The 22593-nt window shown below is 41.7% G+C and overlaps 1 protein-coding gene across 1 annotated transcript in view; it reads left to right on the forward strand.

Moving 5' to 3' along the window:
• DHRSX (dehydrogenase/reductase X-linked) overlaps window positions 1-22593 on the forward strand; it is a 171662-nt gene that overhangs the window by 95245 nt on the left and 53824 nt on the right. The window contains 1 exon segment of the mRNA XM_075736658.1: window positions 14980-15081. Coding sequence (XP_075592773.1) covers window positions 14980-15081 — 102 coding nt within the window.

Here is a 22593-nt window from a genome sequence, read left to right on the forward strand (position 1 = left end):
ACTGAATACTGAGATGGAGAAGAACCCTGTGGCTCTTTGGTCAGCGGCTCTGGCTTACATTGCGTGAAATTCCAGGTCAGCATTAGCAGGGAACTGCTATGAAAGATAATTGCTTTAAAGCCCCTCACTCAATAGGGACACTACATTAGAGTGACCATGTTGAAAGTTCTGGAGGATCAGCAAGGGAGGTGAGATAAGAAGAAGAATAGCAAAGTAAGTAACAAACAGGATTGGAGGGGTGATGGAGATCTAATGCTTCCTAAAGATGAATTGATGTCAAAAGTAAAAAAAAAGCCTTTCTTATATGAAAAAATATATTATTTTACCTGACAATAATAAGAAATACCTACATGTATAGAAGTAAAAAGAGAAAGAAGGTGGAGTCCAGCATACAGGGCAGCCTCTGAAGCAGCAATCAAGAGACTCTGGTTCTATTCTTGGCATTTTATTCTTCTTGTACTTCTTTCTCCTATCACGTTGCTAGCTAGTAAGAGCTCTGCAGCAGGTTAGTAGCTGTGAGAGCTGTGTGATTTATAGAGCAGCAACAAAACTGCCAGTTCTTACCTGGGACGCACAGCTATACTGTCGTTATTTTAGAAATGATAATGTCTTGGAGTTTGCTTAAGCTCGGTCTCAGTTATGTGCATGGACATACATAGCAACACCAAACCCAACCGCCACAATTATCTTTATCTTCTTTGACTCTCCGGATGTGTTCATCAATTAGAGCATGCAATGATATCTCAATTTGTGTGTTGAGAAGTCACAGTTATTTCAGAGGCATTCACAATACAAAAAAAATTTAAACACTCCCTGCAAGACTCCTTATCTTTTTCCAGCATGATTTTTCTTTGTGTTACCCAGCTATCTGTGAGCCTTTGGCAAGATCATCCTGGAAGTTCTCACTCTCTTTTTTTTTTCCCTAATCCTGAGTATGGTGAATAACACTGAGTCATCTGCACGCATGCCCAGTTCTGTGATTTTTTCTCTCCTTCTCCATTCATTATTAGTTGAAACTGAATGCTGGGATTCAAATCACCTAATTTTTGAGGTTTATAATGCAGAGATTTAAATCTGAGTCAGTGTCCCTGAGCTCCCTTTGCAGTCTGTGGAGAGGAATAAACAGTTGTAGGACATGATTCATCTCATCTTAAACGAGATTTGTGAAACAGGTCAGATGAATCATATCTTAGAAGCCCTCTACAGACCTAAGCTTGCTTAAGCATGAAAGAGAAACAGCCTAGTGTCAGATCTGGAGAAAAGGAGAGAGTAAGCCTATGCATCCTGATTCTTGGAGAGGTGGGAAAGGACTACGGCATTGCTACCCAAGGTTATTTATGTTGCCTTACCATAAGCCACATAACATCCCAGGTATAGGTCGGCATGAGCTCGGACAAGCAGATACACCAGCAGACCTGTGTGGAAGGAGTAAAGAGGGGCAGGGATGCCGGGGGAGAGCAGCCACCCCACTGGGTGATCAGGAACCAGGTTAGGTGTGACTAACCTGGCCCTAAAGCTGCGCCACTGGTGGTAGGGGCAGCCCATGTCTCTTGTGTCTCCTCCACCCCAGCTGCCTGCTTCTGCTGCCTCCCCTCCAGTAGCTCTGCTGCCTCTGCTGCCACAGGGCAGGAATGACTCGCTGAGATGCGTGAAGACTATCTCTAAAAAAAAAAAAGAGAAAAAGGAGAAAAAAAGGTTGATTGAAGCTGGATCCAAGACCTGCTCAAGCTTGCCTCATGGGTGCATGGGGGAAAAAGCAGAAAACTGGGAAAAAGGAAGGTAGTGTTTGCAGAAGTATGTGTTATGGTTAGTACTCATGTCTAGAGCAAAAGATGTTGTGTTCTGGACAACTCAAAGGTATTCTTGCCTGGAGCTTGGAAATATTACTCCCTTCTTCTTTGTTTTATTTCCTTTGACTCTACAAGGTTTTTGTTCTTGAAGTACTACAAAGCAGAGACACTATCAGCCTCTCTGTATTACCTCAGAGGGCGTGGAGCACAATATCTGCTGAAGTGTTTTCGTGATAATACCAAAGCTTATTACAAACGCACTTCTTCATACTGGAGGGTTTTATTTTGGTGGTTTTGAAATGGTAAGCAGCTATACTCAGAAAATGCATTCTCTTTTCAGGAAATGCAGCCAATGGGAGAGTTGTTTTGCTGTCACACAATGGTTCCTTGGTATTGAAGTTTGGCCATGAATTGAAAGTTGATTTCACGTATGAAATATCTAGACCGTGTACTGACAAACAGTCCTACTGGGAAAGACTTTTTTCAGCTCTCCAAGTATATATTTGATATTAGCTTATGGAAAGAAGCTCCTGCACAGCAGACTAGGACATGCTGGTTGCAGTCTGAGTTTTGAATGAAATCAAAATAGCACAGAAGGTCTTAATCTATTTTTAAAAATCAGTAATAGCAGGTAAAATGTAAAAGACTGAAGATTACAAGCCAATTCACATCTCTTGACAATTACATCCATGGGAGGACAGGAGAAGCCAGACCCACACGACTAAATGGCCCAGCTCAGTTTTGGACCACTGTGGGAACTGGGGTATCATCGGTGCTGACCTATTTCAGTCCAAAAGCAGGCTAATTGGATTTGGAGGTTCATTACTGTAGCAACTAAAAAAAAAAATAGTCTGTTCTACAGATATTATGGTTCTAGGAGTGCCTGTAATTAAGGTAGCCCTGTTTCAGCAAACCCCCAACTTTCTGAACAGCCTGTTCTTCACTGAAACTCATGTTGATTCTCTCTCCAGAATGAATACATTGGGAATGTGAGTGGCTTCTTTTTTATTTTATAAGGTGAAGAAAGTAGACTTTCACATTAGAAAATAAATAAATTGGGGAGGCTGAGGGAAGCAAGATTTAGGGGTGTAAAGATATGAGCAAGGTAGCTAATTTGAAACTAAACTGAATTTGGTAGGGTTTGGCTAGCTTGGAGAAAATGTTTTGAATAAATAAATTACACTTGCTTGTGAACAGTAAGCTGTTCATATAGAAAATAAATTCTGCAAGTCAAGAGGGGAACAGCTCAATAGGAGTATTGGTGCATGTTTTAGTCCGGGTACATGTCTAATAAAATATTCTGAAGGAGAAGGCTGCCAGCAAAATATCTCTGGGCCTTTTTTTTGTCCTCACTGGTACTCTTTCATATGCATGTATGTGTCCTTGATCATCAAGTTATACAAGCGATTTGATATCTTAACTTTTAAGCTATGCAACCCAAGATGCTTTGGAAATGTGCAAGTCCAGAGCTGAGAAATTGGAAACAAATGATAGCTCCACATACTTTGCAGAACTACACCAGTTTAGATCAGTTGAGGACTCAACATCTTTTCTGTGAAGACTCATGCTCCTAGCTTGCTCTGAAGTACATTTTTATTTTGTCATCTTGTAAAAGCCTTGCTGACTTCTTTAATAGCTTGACTCTGTATTACTTGCAAAAAGCTCTTTACTTGAGTTTTGTTCCTGATGGAAAGTGTCAATATGAGGACACTGTAATGTGTGTGTCACATATGTGCCATATATTTTGAGATTTTAAATGAGATATAAGTCACAGTGTAGAGATAAGCCACTGTAAGGAATAAATGTCACCCAAGAAGAAAAAGAAACATATCTGCAATTCACAAAATATAGCGATGAAATGTAATATAAAAATCTGTTCACCAGGAAGCAAGAAGAAAATACATCTGAAAGTATGTATAATAGGAATGACGGTTTTCTAAACCACCTTCTCATCTGTCCATAAGTGATGAATCTTCAGATGCTCACTGTGAGCAATTCTGTCCCAATGGCAGAGGAATTTTACCTGGTCCTGTTGTCTTGCTTCTGGTCCCTGTGGAGGGAAGGAAACGTACTTAGCTGTGAACAGGATCAAGGCTGCCTTCCTCAATCCTCAAAAAAATGAGAAGCATTTCCACTGCGACACGTTTTTTTGCCAAATACCAGCCCCAGAGTGAAACTGGTGTGACCATGTCATTTTCCCACCATTTCTCCACAGGGCTGTAAATGGGCCTATGAAGCTGCCAAAATCATATTTTCTTTCAACCTATGTGAAGGCACACCAGTAGTTACTAGAAATGATGACAGATGGGATTCCCAAAAAAGTTGGTCAGTGGGGTAAAAACAAAGTCTTCCCATAGCAACAAGGGAGGATATCAGAGGACTTTGTCTCTCTGCAGTCAGAAACCTGGGTGATGAGCACCTAAACTCATGAGGAGGAGGAGGAGGAGGGAGGTGCCATTTAATTTCCAGCAAGCATATGAGGAATAGCATTCGCTATTCTAAAAAAATAAAGCCTCCCCAGTCAATAATCTGGAGGAAATTTTACCCATGGGAAGCTGAGGTAACCTTTCTCACCCTGTGAGCTGGTTATGGATCCCACTGCTCTTGCCCTGCTGCCACCACCTCCTAAGGTTACTTTTCTGACAAGTTGAAGGCAGCTTATTTCTTTTCAAGCCCTGTGCCTGCTGAACAGAAAATATCAAATATTATACAGCAAAGCACTGCTTGCATGTTTAGAAAACCCAGAGCATGCTATGTTTGTAGGAATTGTGCTAAAATGGTAGCATATTTAAATAACATCCTACCTGGTGGTGCAATTAGCAGAGTCACACACGGGCATTTCTGTTGCTCTACATGGACTACCTCCTTTTTGTATTGCTGTTATGTCCCAGTGCTCTGGTGTGGTGATCTGTGAAGCTGTTCAGGGAGCTGTCCTGTGATGAACTGATATTTTGGCAATGAGAGCTGCTAGTAGTAATAGAACTGAAACACTGTTCTTACCCTGGAATTTTGCTTATTTTGATTAACCAGTGCACTAGAGCTACTGGGGTGTTTGTTGAATTTCACAAGTTAAAGGATCACTGGACTAGGCCACACACTTCTCTTGTGGAAGATGAAAGTAGCTAAGCCAGACTGCTCGGTTTCCAAGTGCAAATTTCTTTTTTATTTTACTCTTCCACCTCTGAGGTAGAAAGCATCTCTCAGAAAGCTGAAGTCTTTTTTCCCCATTTCTTTTAGTACAATAGGTTAAAGCTACATGGTTGAGAAATGGCACCATGAAATGCCTTTTTTTACAATAGCTCTTTGAGCAAACGATGTTCAAACCATCCTGAGGAAGAAAAAAAAAGCATGAATTACTAATATTTGCCCAATGTGAATTTCTGTTTATGTCATGAACACTGATGCAGAGCTCTTTTTTTCACTGAATAGGCTGGAGGATGACACACAGAGGCTGTTCACAAAGGCTAACATTAGGCACAGGAAGGTAATCTCTTTAGCCTGCCTTTAAAGTTAGTGGCACTAGAGTGGATGACTTGGAGAAGGAGCAGCTGAATTTAGATGCTCTCACTTGCCTGCTGGAACACTGTAGACAAACCGGTCTAACTAAAGTTGTGAGTGTATCTTTTAATGACCGTACCCAAACCGTATGTCTTTAAATATGCTCACTATTTTGATCCATGGCAGTGCACTCACACGGTTTGCCAGATGGATGTGTTCCATCTGTCTTTTTCTTCAATGGCATATATCACAAGCATCAGCTTGAACAGTAAATCTGTGCTACAGTTAGACATGGTTTATTATTTCTGTTAAAAGTCTATGAAAGATCAGTGATCTGAAAAAGTGCCACAAATTTTATTCAGATTAATAAAGGACAGAGGAGAAGACTAGGGGGCAACTTGTAAGATGCACAACAGGCAACAGCCAACATTTTGGTCCGCAGTCACATATGTAAAATAGTTCGAAGGATTAGGGGCCAAAGTTCTGCAAATTGTCACCATAACCACAGCTGGAAGTAAGGGTCAACCAGTGCTGTAGGTATGATTGCACATACTAGGATTTTCTGTAGATTAATCAATTTGATATTTAATTCCTGTGACTCTCGGCTGCTAATGCAGAATGGGGGAGATTCTGGACTGCTTGTGGTGTAGAAGCCAGAGAGGTCAAGTGCAAAAGGGCAGGAGCATGGCGTAAATAGGAGATGCTGTGCTTGCTGCATTTACGATGACTGTCTCTCATTGTACAGCTCAATATACAATTGGCTGGTACACGCCTTATTTACCTGTGGGTTTTTGTTTGTTTTTGTTTTCCTAGAAGTCCCTTTAAAGTAAGCATCTTGCAGTCCTGAATAGCATGCAATGTGCTGTCATCATGCATGTCTGAGCAAAACTTGCATCCACACATACCCAGTTTGTAGACAGATAAACCCCAGGTTTGTGTTAGCAGCCTGGAAGCGTTTTTGCATTGTCCACTCACAGTGTTTTCATGTAATGGCCACAGTTTTGAGCTCAGCTGTTCAGAATTTCCAGAAGTTCTTTCCCCTCCCTTGGCAGCCCTGTTTTGATTGAGAACAACTTTTGTTCTGGCTCGGAGACGTGTAAGCAGATGAGCAGAGATTGCTGAGAAAGATGAGTTGATTCTGGGACTCCTCACTTCGGGGAGAGAATCACAGGAGAAGGTCTTCAGGCTTGTTTGAAGGCTGAACCAGCCAAAGCCACTGTTTATTAGTGTCAGCAAAGACAGTGCAGTGACAAAAGGGAAGGAGGCTCCAGTCATTACTGCTTTATGTCTTCTGTTCCTCATAGTTCATACTTTTTCTCTCTTGGGGTTTGCTGCACTTCATTTCCACCTGTCACCTTGCTGACAGAGCTTCTCTAGCTCTGCAACGCAATATTTATCAGATGGTAGATATTTGCCTATTAAGAGCACTTTCTGATAAACATCTCTGTTGCACTGTCCAGGTGCTCAGAAGCATACTAACTTCTTTCATGAGCAGGACAACATTTCTCCTTGCTGCTGTGCAGAAGCCAAAGTATAACTCTGGGAGGCAGAACAGCAGATGATAGGCCAAATTCCTCAGTGCATCCTGTGGAGATACGGCAGCCAGAGAACAATGCACCCATGTGGAGCTTTGCAACACATTTTTGAGCATGAATATGTGGCTACTGAGCACCATTTTTTATTATCTTGTCTGGATACCATTCTTTGTGCCTTGCTGGAGAAGTAACTCTTCCTGCTGGCGTTTTCAGATACTGGATAGATGGGTGGCAAATGGGAACAGGCAAAGCAATCCTTGCTGTAGTCCTCCTTCCACCATGAAATATGAGTTCTCGGCTCCCTGCCGTGCTGGGTAGAGTTGCAGCGTTCCCTAGAATGGATCCCCTGCTTATGTTTCTAACAGAAAAAGAGAAAGTGAAAGCATGATGGACAACTGCTTTGACATAAGTAATAAAAGAAAGTTGAATCTGACTTACAGCTGAAGTGGAGCTGTAGCTGTTCATAATAATTTCAAGATGAGTTAGAGTTGAATACAGCAAATGTGGTAATTGGTAGGTGGCCTCCAACTCATCTTAATCTGATCTGAATCCAACCTAAGTGATAGTCTTTGCAGGAGCCCAAACATTGCATTTTCCTGTGTTCAGCTGATCCGTGAATATCTCAGAAATTACAGTCCCTGATCACACTGCAATATCTGACCATTCTTTTTGCTTCTGAATTTTCCTTTCACAGTAGACCAGAATTCCCATTTCATGCTTTTTATAGAATCATAGAATCACTTAGTTTGGAAAAGACCTTTAAGATCATCAAGTCCATTAACCTAGCACTGCCAAGTCCACCACTGCACCATGTCCCTAAGCACCACATCTACAGGTCTTTGAAATACCTCCAGGCATGGTGCCTCAACCTCTTCCTTAGGCAGCTTGTTTCAGTGATTGACAACCATTTTGGTGAAGATTTTTTTTCGTGTTATCCAATCTAAACCTCCCCTGGTGCAACCTGAGGCCATTTCCTCTTGTCCTAGCAGTTGTTACTTGGGAGAAGAGAGCAACACCCATCTGGCTACAACCTCTCTTCAAGTAGTTGTAGAGACCAATAAAGTCTCCCTTCCCCTCCCTTTTTCCCCAGACTAAACAACGCCAGTTCCTTCAGCACCTCCTCGTAACATTTATGCTCTAGACCCTTCGTCAGCTTCGTTGCCCTTCTTTGGACACACTCCAGCACCTCAATGTCTTTCTTGTAGGGAGGGGCCCAAAACCGAACACAGCACTCGAGGTGTGGCCTCACCAGCGCTGAGTACAGGGGGATGATCCTTTCCCTAGTCCTGCTGGCCACACCATTTCTGATACAAGCCAGGATGCTGTTGGCCTTCTTGGCCACCTGGGCACATTGCTGGCTCATACTCGTTTGGCTATCAACCAACATCCCCAGGTGCTCTTCCACCAGGCACCTTTCCAGCCACTCTTCCCCAAGCCTGTAGCGCTGCATGGGGTTGTTATGACCCAAGTGCAGGACCCGGCACTGAGCCTTGTTGAACCTCATACAACTGGCCTCAGCCCATCGGTCCAGCCTGTCCAGATCCCTCTGTAGAGCCTTCCTACCCTCAGGCAGATGAACACTCCTGCCCAGCTTGGTGTCATCTGCAACCTTACTGAGGGTGCACTTGATCCTGTCATCCAGATCATTGATAAAGATATTAAAGAGAACTGGCCCCAGTACTGAGCCGTGGGGAACACCACTTGTGACTGGCCACCAACTGGATTTAACTCCATTCACCACAACTCTTTGGGCCCAGCCACCCAGCCAGTTTTTTACCCAACAAAGCATACGCCTGTCCAAGCCATGAGCAGCCATTTTCTCCAGGAGAATGCTGTAAGAAACGGTGTCAAAGACTTCACTAAAGTCTAGGTAGACAACATCTACAGCCTTTCCCTCATCCACTAAGCGGTCACCTTGTCGTAGAAGATCAGGTTGGTCAAGCAGGATCTGCCTTTCATAAACCCATGCTCACTGGGTCTGATTGCCTTGTTGTCCTGTATGTGCCTCATGATGGCATGCAAGGTGATCTGCGCCATAACTTTCCCCAGCACCAAGGCCTGTAGTTCCCTGGATCCTCCTTTTGGCCCTTCTTGTAGATGGGCATCACATTGGCTAACCTCCAGCCAACTGGGACCTCCCTGGTTAGCCAAGACTGCTGATAAATGATGGAAAGTGTCTTGGTTAGCACTTCCACCAGCTCTCTCAGCAGCCTTAGGTGGATCCCCTCTGACCCCATAGATTTGTGTATGTCTAAGTGGTGCAGCAGGTTGCTAAACATTTCCCTTGGATTATGGGGTCTCTATTCTGCTCCCTGTCCCCGTCTTCCAGCTCAGGGTCCTGGGTGCCTAGAGGACAACTGGTCTTACTGCAAAAGACTAACGCAAAGAAATCATTAATTACCTCAACCTTTTCCTTATCTTTTGTCACTATGTTTCACCCCACACCAAATAAAGGATGGAGATTCTCCATAGCCCTCCTTTTGTTGCTAATGTATTTCTAGAAACATTTTTAATTGTCTTTTACAGCAGTAGCCAGATTAAGTTCCAGTTGTGCTTTGTCCCTTCTAATTTTCTCCCGGTGTAACCTCACGATATCCTTGTAGTCCTCCTGAGTTGTCTGCCCCTTCTTCCAAAGGTTATAAATTCTCTTTTTTTTTCCCCTGAGCTCCAGTCAAAGCCCTCTGTTCAGTCAGGCCGGTCTTCTTCCCTGCCAGCTCGTCTTTTGGCACATGGGGACAGCCTGTTCCTGCACCTTTAAGATTTCCTTCTAGAAGAGTGTCCAGCCATCCTGGACTCCTTTGCCCTTCAGGACTGCCTCCCAAGGGACTCTGCCAACCAGGCTCCTAAATAGGCCAGAGTCTGCCCTCCGCAAGTTCAAGGTAGCAGTTCTTCTGACCCCCCTCTTTATTTCTCCAAGAATCAAGAACTCTATCATTTCATGATCACTATGCCCAAGATGGCCTCCAACCATCACATCACTCACAAGTCCTTCTTCATTCACAAACAACGGAGGTCCAGTGGGGTGACTTCCCTAGTTGGCTCATTCACCAGCTATGTCCGGAATTTATCTTCCACACACTCCAGGAAACTCTGATACAGACACAGAAGAAATGTGCAACCAGAGTTGACTGGGCTGGTGCGAAAAGCAAAGGAAGGGAACTCTAGATGTTAAAAAGAAAGGTGTACCAATAGCGTGAAGAAGCAGATGGACAGAAATGGGGAAGTTGACCCAAAGGGAGAAACTCGGGGGAGCATGAGCACTCAGGGGCTGTGTGAGGCTCTCCTAATGCTGAGGCTCCTCTGAGATCCTGTGGGACTCATGGTGTCAAAAAACTCTCCAAAAGCTGCCAGGTGCCTGTCGTTCAGGCCCTCTGACTCCAGTTACCATAGCCAAGTGAGCAGAGGGCGCACAGTGCAGGAAAAGGCACTGAACTTTCAGATGCTCAGTGGTGGTGTGTGTGGTCAGCCAGCATAGCTTTGTAGAATTCATATGGCCTTATGGAGGAGCAGTCTGAAAAACATCGTACCACCTTCTCTGTTACTGAAAAGATGCTCCGCCAGGCAGATACATATTTGAAAGAAAGCAATTAGGCAAAGCAGCAATTGTAGCACCATCATATATATATCTATTCATATGTGAAGAATGGCATAAGTAACTCTAGCTGTCTTTTGGGAAATTATGCTTCTTTTATATTTTATTAGCTAATAACTGACAACTGAGTCATCAAATTACAATAAAATCATAGAAAAATATTTTTAACAGTGAATATTTTAGCCAGTGTCTGACAATTATGTACTCACTTGCTTTCATTGGAAAGATTATTTAGATAAGAACAAGGAACATATCCACTAGAAGAAAGAAATACGGGCATGTCTGTCATTCTAGAAGTACCTGAAAGCAAGGGGAAGTATAGGAGAAGGAGAGATAAAATGGGGTAGAGTTGGAAAATACAGTATTTCAGTAGCATTAGATGCAGATATTCTACATGTAGATTCTATTCCCCATTTTTGTTCTTAATGTCATACAGCAAATCAAACTAACCAATTAGTTTTGAAAACATTGAGTTAGTAAACTCAAAAGCATAATGACCACTATTGTCAATTATTAGGTGCTTGAATAATTTTAAGTCTAGTGGCAGACAAACAAAAAGGTAAGAAGTAACATATCTAAATATTAATTTTGGCATATGTTTCAGTTTGCCTATTGCTATTGCACGTATTTATTCTTTTTGCTCATATTTATCCCACACAGAAAACCTTTTGCCATCATTGTTTCTGAAAAGTGATTGAAGTCACATTGCTAGTTTACGTTTAGGTTTGGTCATTTTCTTACATTATTAAACACTGGTCTTTATTACTTAAGACATTTTAAAAAATGACTTGCTTACTATACTTGTGCATGCTTTGAAATATTCTAAAAACTAACCATTGTCCTTAGCTTCTATATGTGTAATTCTTCAGTACCCTGCTAAAAAAAATTAAATACCGTGGGACAAAGAAGAAACTGGGTTTCTGTTCATGGCCCTTCTGCTGAGTCAGCACAGGACTTGGAGCCATGTGTTGGCACTCTTTCTCGAGTGGAACAGCACCTCATTCATTGCGGCGCTCGTGCCAGTGAGACTGCCCTCCCGGCAAAGAGCCGCCATGCACAAATAAGCACGAACAAGGACTTTGGCCATTAATGTTTCTGCCCCGTGAGCAAAAAGAAGTTTGGGGTTTGCTTTGTTTGTTTGTTTTCCTTTCCAAAGCATGTTCTGATCTTTTGATGGCAAGTGCTTTACAAATACTCAATATGATGATGCGCTGCCCAAGTAAGCAAGTAAATAAACTTAGTAATGATAGCCTTGGCCTAGTATGCCATTACTCTGGGCACTGTATGGTCATAATAAAGGACAGCAGTTGCTCTCCAAAACTACAAAATTAAGGGAGGGGAGATCAGACAGACCTAGCAAAAAGTTAATTCCCAGGAAGGATGGGATTGTACCATTCGGCCTGAAAAGCACTCGCCTTGGCACCCTGGTTATCTAACCACCATTGTAGTTGGCAATGAAGAAAAGCACAATTTCAAGGTCAGATGAGGGGAGATATTAAAATTTAGCTCAGTGAATGTTCTCAGGGGCCTGCTTTCCTTGCACATATCGTGTCATTACCAAAATCCAGGAGAGTCAATAATGTTGCCACAGCTCGTACGGGTGGTGAATAAGTGGTTGGACCTTACACTGTGACACAAAATAATACTGCAGCTGATAGAAGTCCAATGCTTTCTGTACCAAGATGAATATTTTGTATTAAGAGGGACTCCTCCATTGGCAGTGTGAGTGGCTGCCTCCCAAGAAGTTGATCATGCTTTCCCTAATCTCTCCTTGATGAACTGCCTGGAGAAGTAGAACAACAGCAGAGTCAGCATAAAGCTTCACCTAGGTCTTTACTCCATTCGTTGTTGCACTAGTTACTAATAAGTACAACCAGGTTTTGTGCATCTGAGCAATTACAGTGCTGTTCATGTGGTTTTATATAGCTGCTAGGCCACAAGAGGAATGTCCTGAATAACTCTCTTCTTTACAGGAGTTAATAACTTTTGCATTTTCTTACCACCTCCAGATGCAGGACGTGTGTGAAATTAAACAAAATTGAAGACCTCCTAAAGGTCTATAGGGAGCTCAAGAGTCCAGTGTTATTCATGGGTCAGTGTCATTGAAATGGTATGACTTTGCAGCCTTTTCGAAAAAATGTATTTATACTATCTTAAAACTGGAAACTAAGTTTTGGTTTTTTGTTTTTTGGTGGGGGGTTTTTTTGGTTGGATTTTTTAATGGAAAAAGCCACTGAGTAATTTATATAAATTCACTAAGACAATTTCAGAGGACTAATACTGTCTTGGTTCAAAATATTGTGTAAAACTGAAGGGAACTGAAGGAACTGTTCTCCTGTAAAGGATTTTAATAAGACCCGTGACTGTCTTTTGTTATTTAGCTTGCTATTGTGCCTGCAGGCTTTCCTAGACTCTTATTGTACAGGCACACTATAAAGAGGCATTATAGCTTGCAGCCTTGGTTGCGACAGGATGGAAGTTCGGTGAACATCACTGATGGACCAGGGAAAAGAGTAACAGGAAAGGTCTCTTGCTGCAGCCTGCGTTGGAGCCTGTTTACCCAATAGTTTAATGTTCTTGTCAGAAAGGCTTTCTTTAGCATGTGTGAAGAACTGTGTGTTTTTAATTTTCTTTTTTTTCAAAGGCTGTTTCTTTCATAGAAAGAGGTGAGGGAAGCCACGTACAAGGAAGGAGACGGCTGTTTCTTCCCATGGAGCACAGGGGAGCAGCCCTCAGGCTGCAAGGTGGGAGGGCGGAGGGGAGCGGGGAAAACACAGCGAGGACCTGGAGCCCCAGTCCTCAGCTGTGGTGGCCAAAACCATCCTGGGGACCGAGCATCTGGGAAGAGGCAGCCACAGCTTGGGAAATATGGGAGTTTGCTGAAATCAAACTGTATAGAAAGGACTCACCCTGCAAGGACACAGTGAGCGGGGAGCATGCTTTGCACAGCCTTTGCCTGCCTTTCTGCTCAACTTAGTCACTGGAGGTTGCTCACTACTATCTGACTTTCGAAAGTTGAAACACCTTTTGGTCTTTCTTGGAAAATTCACTTCATGGAAGAAGTTCAGGCAAATCCACCTCAGAGCCCTAGTGTACTGGATCTGGCTGGTGTGGAGCTGACCACATCCAGCTGACTTGGAGTCCCACCACAACGTGGAGCAAACCAGAAGAGAGAATAACATCTGCGCTAGAGACTCACATTTTCTTGCTTAAAACATAGCTAATGCTGGAACAAAACATAAGCCTCGTATGCAATACATATACTTTCTAAAAGGCTAAAACAGGTGGATGAGGTCACAATTTTCTTTCTTTTTCCTCTTTGCAGAGTTTCTAAAGCATTTGGATTGTGGATGTGGGGATAGCTATTGCTGTTGGTGGGGGGCCGCCACTTGTTTTCACTTCATAACCCTGGTTGTGGCTGTCACGCAAAGCAAGGCAACCAATAAAGCAGTGCTGTGAGAGTCAGGGGGTGAAAGCTGAACAACTGCAACAGGAGGAGAATTTTCAGACCTGATGGGTTTACAGTTATTGGCGGATTTAAGTAATCTTTTTTATTTTAATTAATTAATTTTGTAGTGTTCTAGTGAAAGTCAATGGCTGACTAATGCTTTGGACAATGTATGCTTTTGTTAGAGACATATTTTCTTGGAAATAAAAACATACCAGTGTTAAATATGTTTTGAGATGCTGACACTATATCCCTTGACCAACATCACTGGCGTAGGCAGACTGCTGACACGCTGCTCCCTTCCACCCTGCCCCTTGACCGACATTGGCAGTGCAGTCAGGATGATACCCACAGTATCCATGTGAGGTGTGAGCCTCTCAAATCACACTGCCATTGCTGGACCCAAGGGGCAGCATGACTCTTACACACATTCAAAAGGCATTTATGTGACCGGTTGTTGCTGCCGGGTGATCCGGACACCAGGTGTCCTGGATGTCCACCTGAAGCCACAGCATCACCTAGGATGCCATGTTTGCTTTCGGTGATTGGAGGAGTCGTCGTATGGGCACACTGTTGCTCATCTTTCTTACTGCCTCAGTAAAGCTTTGTTTTCTAACATGTTGTCAGACTTCATCACTGTTCAGACCACAGACAGCAGATAATCTGGGAAAAAACACAGGGCAGCATATTTGGCATCAGAAACACAGGGAAACATTGTGGTGCCTGATGTGGCTTCTCATCTCCCTGTTTGATTTCCAGCTGCCACGTCTTGATCATCTCAGCACTGAAGCGCTGTAGTCCCTCATCCTAAATTGTAGCAGTAAAAAAGCAGTAGGACTAGGACATATTTGCTCCGTTTGATACCCTTCATCACCTCCTGGCAGCAGCATTCCTCATATTTGCTCTGTGAAGAGTCAATAGTTTAAAAATAGAAATGAAGGAAGGAGTAAGAAGGAACCTTCCGAGACCCATAATTTTCAAAGCCTGGTTTATTTTTAGAATCTTTATTTTCCTGGTGACTTTATCACAGGAGTCCTTGTTGATGTCTTTAAGTGTGTTTTTATATCATTGTAACTGACTTAACTCTGTTTTTGTTCATCTCTTCTTCTCTCCCAGTGGAGTTTTTATACTGTGATTTGGCTTCCATGAAGTCTATACGGCAATTTGTGCAGCGGTTTAGAGCAAAGAATTGTCCACTCCATGTCCTGGTGAATAATGGTGAGTTCTGGTTTTTTCTTCACATATCTGCAGAGCAAGATGTGACAAATGAGACTCTCATCTATCACTTCACGTTTCAAATCAATTATCTGAACCATACAGCAGGTTACAATATGGCTGCATTAACAGGGATGTCTTTCTAGGAGTCAAATTGCATTTTTTGTAGAGATGGTTAGCTGAGCAGACTGGACACTTCAGTGCCACCCCTGCTTGTGATGTTATTGCAAGTCTTGTTCCTTTGCTGTGATTTTTAGCTCTTCAGCACTAAAAATCATGCGACTGCACAAGAATCTGAGCATCCCTAATGAAAAAAAAAAAGGAAAAAAAAAGAAAAAAAAAGGAAAGCTGTACTTTATGTCTGTACAAAAATCTGTCATTTCCCCTTTATTTACTTTCTATCCCCTATATTTTCCCTATATGAGCACATGTGTTTACTGTGGCTGCCTCATGAGATGGGTTGGGGGATTAATCCCTCTGAAATATAATCATCTACCAAATTATCCAGTGACCTCAGGGCAGTCACTACTTAGATCAAAGTGCTGCTGGAAAGTTGTCCATAAAGTTGTGTCCTCAGTGGTCAGAGAACAAATTAAAAGGACATTTATCTTGCATTCATACAATTATCAAATGAATCTCATTACTCTTAGGTATTTTAACTTTTGTTATTTACATACTTACCATCTAATTATGTTTTATAGGCACAGTATTTTTGGAAACCAGCCTGTACAATAATTTTCCTCCAAAACCCCTGCATGCTCTGCATGCACTTTCCTAAAGGGGAATTTTCACCTATTTAACTAGGGGAAAAACCCACCAGCAACAATTTAGGCTTCTTTTAGAAGTTTTCTGCTGTTATATGTTGCTGTTCTTGTTTTTGCAATTATTCGGATGTATTTTTATTAAGACATCCCAAAGAACATTTTCTGTTTTCCAGTGCACCTAGTGAGGGCAAATATGTTATAAATAAATGGGTTTGCTGCATTTGTTGATGCCTTAAAGAGCTCTCAGTAACAAAAGCAAATGTTGCAATAAAAATTCAAGACTATTTTATTTCCTGATTGATATGAAACATTCGTGAAATGTTTAATTAAATGTTCATTTTTATTTGATTAGTCAAAAAAGCCTACCATTATTATTCTAATAGTGCAATAATCAGAGGTAGTGGATATTTAATCCTGGTTACAAAATCTTTCCAGTTTTAATTGCCTACTTTTAAAGATGCTGAGTACAAACTGTTACACAGATGGGAACAACACTATTTGAAAAAACAGCATTTTGTGGGGAAAAAAGGGTTTGAGATCTATGCACTCGTCAGGCATCTCCTACCCTCCGTTGATCGTCCACACGAGCAAAGCCAGGACTGTGTAGCAGGGGCTTGGGGGCAGCTTGGGGGAGAAATGATGGGTCTGAAGAAACAGAAAAGCTGGGAAGCCTCTTGAATAAAGGCTTTTGTACTACCCTAGCTCCTGCTGAAGCAGAATGGATCAAAATTAGAGTTAAATATCTCTTCTTAATCAAGAAATAAAGTTATATGAAAATACATCTCCTAAAGTGCCTAATATGATATGAGACCAAAGAGTGTAGGCCCAAAGCTTCTTTTAAGAAAGAAGCTTGAGACTAGTATTTGCCTGAATCAGTCCATATTTTCATGACCTGCAAGAAGGGCATTTGATTTCACTTATGCTTGGTTACTAAATACAGCTGGCAAGAGAAATCTGTTGTTTGAGAAAATTGTGTTAGAAACGACAATGAAATGAATGGTCCAACTCTGGTTTATGCTGAATCTTTAACAGAATCACAGAAGCGATCGTGTCCAAAGCTGCTGTAAAGACTGCCGTATAATTAGGTTATTCTCCAACCATTACCTGGCAAGTCACCAACCTCCACTTCTGAAAGCTCTATGCCAGTTGTTTTTTGGTTTTGTTTTTTTTGTTGGGTTGGTTTGTTGGGGTTTTTTTGTTCTTTTTGTTTGCTCTAGTAAATAATCTGTAGCATTTAGTTTTGTTACTAGTTTTGTAGTGAAAATCCAAGTGATTTCTTGGTGTGCAAGAGGAAAATTAACATATGGAGGAGAAATGGCCTGATGCAAAAACCTTTGAACAGCTTCTCTTGACTTTCCACCAGCGTTGAGCAGATCCAAGACAAATGCTGACATTGGGGCTAACTGGTAGGCTTTTCCTTTTCCCTTTCCCTTCCCTAGCCTTTTTTTTATCACTTTTTTTCACTGTAATCAATGCACTAAGGAGGGAGATTCAATCCATCGTGGACTGAAGGGCTGGAGGCATTACTCACTCAAAAGCCAGATCACAGTTGCAAGCTTCACAACCTTCACCACATGATCCCCTGGACACAAGCTTGGGTCTCTGGAAGAGGACAATGCTTGCAATATTTTAAGGTCTGATAGGAATGAGTCGTTGGGCATATTGTCAGTGAGTATGTACATTCTCTGTCAGAAAATTCTGCTGACAACAGGAAAGCATTTTGCATGACCATTAGGTGGCTTGTAGGACATCTCATAATGACATGGTTGATTTTCTTATGTCTCAGTGCGCACATCTAGAAGAGCAGGTTTCTTAGTGTCACCTAGTGCTTACTTATTTCTTACAGATCTGGAAGCTCTAGAATTCTTGATAGGAAGAGGTATTTTTAATTTTAGCATATGGGGAAGACCCTGTGGGCGAGGCATCTGTACAATGCATTTGTAGGCAGTCATATGCTTTTAAGAGGCTGACCCAAAGTCACCATTAGGTTTTGAAAACCAAACTTTGTATGGGTCCCATGACTTCTGAATCAGACCATCAGCAACCTAATAAGAATTTTCCTCTCTATATCTGTCCTGGTTCTGGCGAGGATAGAGTTAATTTCATAAGGAGCCAGGACAGGTGACCCAAGCTGGCCGGGGGCTATTCCATACCATGTGACATCATGCTCGCCATAAAAGGGGGCTAGTCGGGCAGGGGTGGGCTTGGCGTGGCTCTGGGACTGGCTGAGCATCCGGTCGGTGGATCGTCCGGTCATATTGGTAAATTTCTTTCTGTTATCAGTACTGTTGTTGATTGTTTCCCTCTCCCTTGCTGTCCCGGTAAACTGTCCTTATCCCAACCCTCGAGGCTTTGCCGTTGTTTTTCCATTCTTCTCCCCATCCCGCCGGGGGAGGGGTGAGTGAGCAATGGCGTGGTGCTCAGCTGCCAGCTGGGGCTACACCACGTCACTATCTTCATAGGACCAAGCATTTTATTATCAAGAACTGTAACGCTGTAATATTTTGCATGCTATATTGGCATTATTTCATAGAATCATAGAATCATTTTGGTTGGAAAAGACCTTTAAGGTCATAAAGTCCAACCGTTAACCTAGCACTACCAAGTCCACCACTAAACCATATCCCCAAGCACCACATCTATGCGTCTTTTCAATACCCTCAGGGATGGTGACTCGACGACTTCCCTGGGCAGCCTGTTCCAATGCTTGACAACCCTTTAGGTGAAGAAATTTTTCCTAATATCCAATCTGAACCTCCCCTGGTGCAACCTGAGGCCATTTCCTCTTGTCCTATCACTTGTTACTTGGGAGAAGAGACCAACACCCACCTGGCTACAACCTCCTGTCAGGTAGTTGTAGAGAGTGATAAGGTCTCCCGTCAGCCTCCTTTTCCCCAGGCTAAACAACCCCAGTTCCCTCAGCTGCTCCTCATCAGACTTGTGCTCCAGACCCTTCACCAGCTTCGTTGCCCTTCTCTGGACACTCTCCAGCACCTCAATGTCTTTCTTGTAGGGAGGGGCCCAAAACTGAACACAGCACTTAAGATGTGGCCTTAGCAGCACAGAGTACAGGGGGACCATCCCTTCCCTAGTCCTGCTGGCCACGCTATTCCCGATACAAGCCAGGATGCTGTTGGTCTTCTTGGCCACCTGGGCACACTGCTGGTTTGTATTCAGCTGGCTATTGACCAATACCCCCAGGTCCTTTTCTGCCGAGCCTCTTTCAAGCCACTCTTGCATTAAATCAAGTTCTTTTAAATTAATTGATATAATCACGTCTATTAGTTTGTGATCTCTCCACATCTTATCTCCATGAATATGTATCCTGTTTGTATGTGAAGGTATATGATACTTGTTGTGGGCTTGTGTGAACCTATCAAAAAGCCAAACATTTCAAGATGGATTGAGGAAAGTTCTAACATTATACAGTAATGCAAACTATGAAATTTATATTGAAATATTATTGAAGACATATGATTTGGCATGAATTACTGTGCTGGGTAAATAATCAATACTACATGTCTGACCTAAGATTGTGAAATTCAGCAGTTTTCGAGGTCATTGGTGGGTTTTTATTAAAATGTGTCTCCATCACTTGCCTAGCTCAAGGATCTAGTTAGAAATGAAATAAATACTAAAATACTGAGTATTCTCCTAGAGCTAGATACCCAGGTCCCACAAAAATTTCAGTAAGTTTTAGGAATCCAACTAATTCAGGCACTTTAAGAAGTCCTATATGAACATTTAGGGTGTTCAAAATGGAGATTAGTGCACTGGAGTCATCTCTTTTTGTTATAGCTGATTTTAGCATATACATTTAACTTTCTAATTTCTAATTTAAAAGGAGAAATTTGGTTGAATGCACACATTATTTCAGCTGACAAATAAAGGCCTGTTGTTTCATTACTGTGCTTTCTGCATCAGTAATGTGCATGCTCAGCTTTTGTTTTTTAAAACAGACAAAAGTTATTAAAGATGCAAATAGAGTATTATATAAACATTTAAAAATATATATAATGTGCTAGTGGTAAAAAGAGAAGAATGCTATGACACAGAAAACAAATTCATTTTCTGTGAAAAAGGTAAGCTAAATAGCTGAACTATGAACCACAGAAAGATGGATGCAGTACAAGCAGTTTAGAAACCTTAATCTGACAAAAGGTCGTAAGAAAATGTCTTCTAGTCCACTAATTAGCAATTGGGTGCCAATTTTTTGGTTTTGTTTTTGAAAAGAACCATGTCTTTGTACAGTTGAAAAGCATTTAGCAAATTACAGCATGTACACTAGTGTAATTATTTAATACATTCATTAAAATGGTATTGCTGTTGAGAAGCATTAGAAAGTCTGCTATCTTCCTGTGGCTGCAAAAGGGCCAGATAGTAAAACACTTCATAAAATTCCATGAGCGGTAGTCACTGTTTCCTGCCACTGAGGTTTTTTCTAACTTGAAGTCAGTAGTTTTCGCTGTGTGCTAGAAATGTTTCTCAGCGCCTTGTAGTTAATGTTTTCACTTACACATTATTTACAGTACTTCATAATCTTAAAACCAAGAGAGCTAACACCAAAATCTTTAGTGATAACAGAATACCTATGGATACCAAACATGCATGGTCTAATTTATTAACAATGAAATACTGACTAACTTCTCCGTTGCAGTTCATTGAATGGTTTGTGATTTTGGCTACAGGTTAGGAAAGGAGAGGGAGAAAAATGTGAGGATTTTTAGTATATTCCTTGGCATACACACAAACACAAGAAAAAAAGAACTTTCAGATTTCAGGATATTATTAGCCTATTGTAGACAGATTACAGTTAATATATTTCAGGTTGAAGCCTGTCTAAGCCAATTTAAAATCAACATTTCTGAACTGCTGGCTAATTCAGAGGTTCATATTTTGTACTTCGTGGATCATCTGAGAAATCTCACGCTCTTAATAGACTGAATAACTCTCTATAAGCTTCCCACTTTAGTTCCTAGGGTACAGTAAAAGCTGTATCAGAAGGTAAGTATATGAAATATATATATTTCTTTGTGTTACCTACACATGGTTCAGCAATGTGCAGTCCAGCCATAATCCTTTGCAGGGAGTCCTTTGAGTAGTCCCATGGATGCTGTCATGGTTGATATTAAATTATTCTTGTGTTTCAGTATTTGCAGGATCAGATCTTCAGAAGTGTGAGATTTGAGGGGTGGGAACAAGTAGATACATCAAATACAAACACTTTTTTAGTACCTACCTATTCACAGCTATTATTGATTAGTTAGGTTTAACAATAGTTGCCTGCATTATCGCAGTGGGATCTATGTAAAGATCTTGTCCCGCTGGGTAAGGTAAGAGCCAGCTCCCCTCTTTGTAGCAGCTGCAGGCTACACAGACTATAAGATGAAAAGGAGAGAAACCCCAGAGATGTGGAAATTCACTGGAGAAGGCCTTGAGGGAAATTTAGTGAGAGTTGCTGTGGACTCCAGTGGAACTTGGACTTCATCAAAAATTATGCTTCTCCTCCACCCACAGGGGAAAGCTGTGGTGAACTCAGGATTTGATATCTCATGGATCTCTCATTCCAGTGTCTTGCTTACAGCATTATGTTTCATCTTTCCCCTTCCTCGAAGACAAATTACAGCAATACGTAAGCAAAGCTGAGGTGGGAGAGCTGTAGAGGGACAGGAAGAGAGAGAGAGGAGGACAAGCAGAGGGGCGTGTGGCCTTTTACCTGTGTGTAATGGGTGATAGATACTAGACATCATGGGAGAGATGAGACTTTGGGAGATGTTTAGAGCTGGAAAAGGTAATTTGAGGTGGTGAGGGGATTGGCTTAAAATGGGTATTCCATGAATGATGGGCAAAACTAGAAGAGTCATAAGGACACTAACATGCAGCATTAATGTGTTCTAAAATGAAAAGATACTCTGAGAGCCATATTCTTTGAAGAAGCTCAGTGCATGACAGATGCCATTTACTCAGATTTTTCAGAAGATGTGATCTTTGTAAGAGAGGTGACTAGAAAATATGGGGAGGCTGTCTGATCACACACTGCTCTTTACGAGTATTAGGTGCCTTGGTACTGGAAGTAACTTGTCTGGGCACATGTGTCAGAGCACCATGATACTGCTGATGGTATCCAACCCAGCTTGTTCAGAGCAACCGAGGGTTGTGCAATGCCAATATTTACATAGCGCCCAGATTTTTAGCAGCAGGCGTCAGTCAGAGCTTTTATTATGCTTGAATAGCATTGTTTGCCAGAATTATATGTAGCTTATATAAACATATCAGATTTCTTATAAGAGGTTTATTTTTTTATTAGAAGAACTATTAAGTTAGAAGAGTAACTTTAGGCTACTTCTGACTTTCAAACTGTAAGGATTTCATTCATGAAAATCCTGACTTCTGTTTGATACTATCTTTGTCTTTCTAATTATTTCCAAAGCTTTTTCTGTGTCTGTGATATCAAACACTTTGTGAAAAGGGAAATATCTCAGGCTCCACATGCTGCAGGTTCTTGACCTATTTGCTTTTATGTCCTGAACGTGGATGTTTTATCAGTGGCAGACATACAAAATTCAGCTATTGATGGATTAGGTAACCCAACCGGTTCTACTTAAGTGTGTGGAACATTTGCCACTGGCTTTTCTGAGAGGCAGAAGTGAGCCGTGTTTTATTCTTACTTAATCCTTTCATAGCTTTTAGGTAAAAAAATTTTTTATACAAATTGCAAAACAAGATATTTTACTTCTAAGAGAACTTCCTA

Source organism: Balearica regulorum, chromosome 1, assembly GCF_011004875.1.
Source record: "Balearica regulorum gibbericeps isolate bBalReg1 chromosome 1, bBalReg1.pri, whole genome shotgun sequence".
Taxonomy (NCBI): domain Eukaryota; kingdom Metazoa; phylum Chordata; class Aves; order Gruiformes; family Gruidae; genus Balearica; species Balearica regulorum.